At 38.2% G+C, this 1,345-nt stretch overlaps 1 protein-coding gene across 1 annotated transcript in view; it reads left to right on the forward strand.

The window, feature by feature from the left end:
- Window positions 1–1,345, forward strand: part of CBG19981 — a gene marked incomplete at both ends in the record, with an annotated part of 15,650 nt that overhangs the window by 8,609 nt on the left and 5,696 nt on the right. Inside the window, one exon of the mRNA XM_002633869.1 lies at window positions 372–686. Within this exon, the coding sequence (XP_002633915.1) occupies window positions 372–686 (315 nt within the window). The remainder of the gene's footprint in view (window positions 1–371; window positions 687–1,345) is intronic.

The raw sequence follows: 1,345 nt of genomic DNA on the forward strand, positions 1-1,345 counted from the left end.
CTCAAAATATAATATTTTATTCCTAAAATTCTATTGTGCTTGCTTTCTTTTCAACATAAAATTCATCCGAAATAATTTTGAAATTTACTGTAGACCTCTAGGAGAACGAAACCCTNTTCTTTCACTTTGAGCTCAATTATATCGGACTTTATTAGAGGTATTGAAAATCTGTTAACTGATAAAATGTTTGTCTTAATATCACCAATATTTTATCAATAGACAGAGTTTCGATATCTCTTTTAGGAACCGAGATAGTTGAGCTCAAAGGATTGACGTTCAATTGGGAAACTTAAAGCACTGTTAGATACCAAGTTTGATTATCCCAAATTTCAATTTTTCGAATAAAAAAACTTCAATTTATATGATTTCAGATGCACCCCACACATGTGCCATCACAACGGAACTATCGCTGTTGGAAAGAAGGAAATCGAGTGTATCTGTCCACCACCATGGGACGGAAGATTCTGTGAACGTTTGGCCTGCTGGCGAAAGACAATTCCAACTCAACAGCACAGATACCGTAACAACGGAGATCACTGCATCTGTGGTAATCATTATTCTGGAGAGAACTGCGATGTCGTCAAATCGTGCTTGAATGAGGGAAAACTCGAGAATGGAAAGTGCAATTGTCGTGATGGATGGCACGGAGAGCTATGTGATAAGAGATGTCCAAAGGGACATGTTACGTAAGTGTACTGAAAAGAAGTCAATAATGTTGAAAAAATACAGAGAGTTTGAAAACGAGTATTTGAAACAGTGATTTTTGGAAAACAATACTCAACTTTTGTCAATCACAAAAGTATTGGATTTTGTCTGATGCGTTTTTATACAAAATTTGTGATAGAAGGGCCTTCTAACTTTTAAAGGTGGGGGGACAGGAGATTTTTCGTAGTTTTTTTGTAGCTAGAGTATGCATTCTACCGTCACGGTGTACAACGCTTAATGTCACGCTGCGTACAGCTGTCGTCCTCGCCTTTATGTATGCAATCGGGCGTGCGCTCTCTCTTTGCCCGCGTGGCTCAGTCGGTAGCGGCGCCGCACCCTCAATCATCGCCCTCACAAGTTCAACTCCTCGAGGGGCATCTTTGAACGGAATTTCGAGAACATTTTTTTTTTCATGTCCCCCACCTTTAATTTTAAGCCAATTTTTCTCGATTTTTTTCAAAGATATCAAAAAGTTGTCAACGGAAATTGTTCATCATAATATCGCACGCATTTTATCAGTTGACAGATTTTTGATATCTTGCTTAGGAACTGAGATAATTAAGCTCAAAGTTGACAGTGTGAGGGGCTTCTATTACAGGTTTATGGTGAACCCAATAAAAACAGGAAGTTAGTTTTGTAG

The sequence above is a fragment of the Caenorhabditis briggsae genome, assembly GCF_000004555.2.
Source record: "Caenorhabditis briggsae complete genome, chrIV, whole genome shotgun sequence".
In the NCBI taxonomy this organism is placed as follows: Eukaryota; Metazoa; Nematoda; class Chromadorea; order Rhabditida; family Rhabditidae; genus Caenorhabditis; species Caenorhabditis briggsae.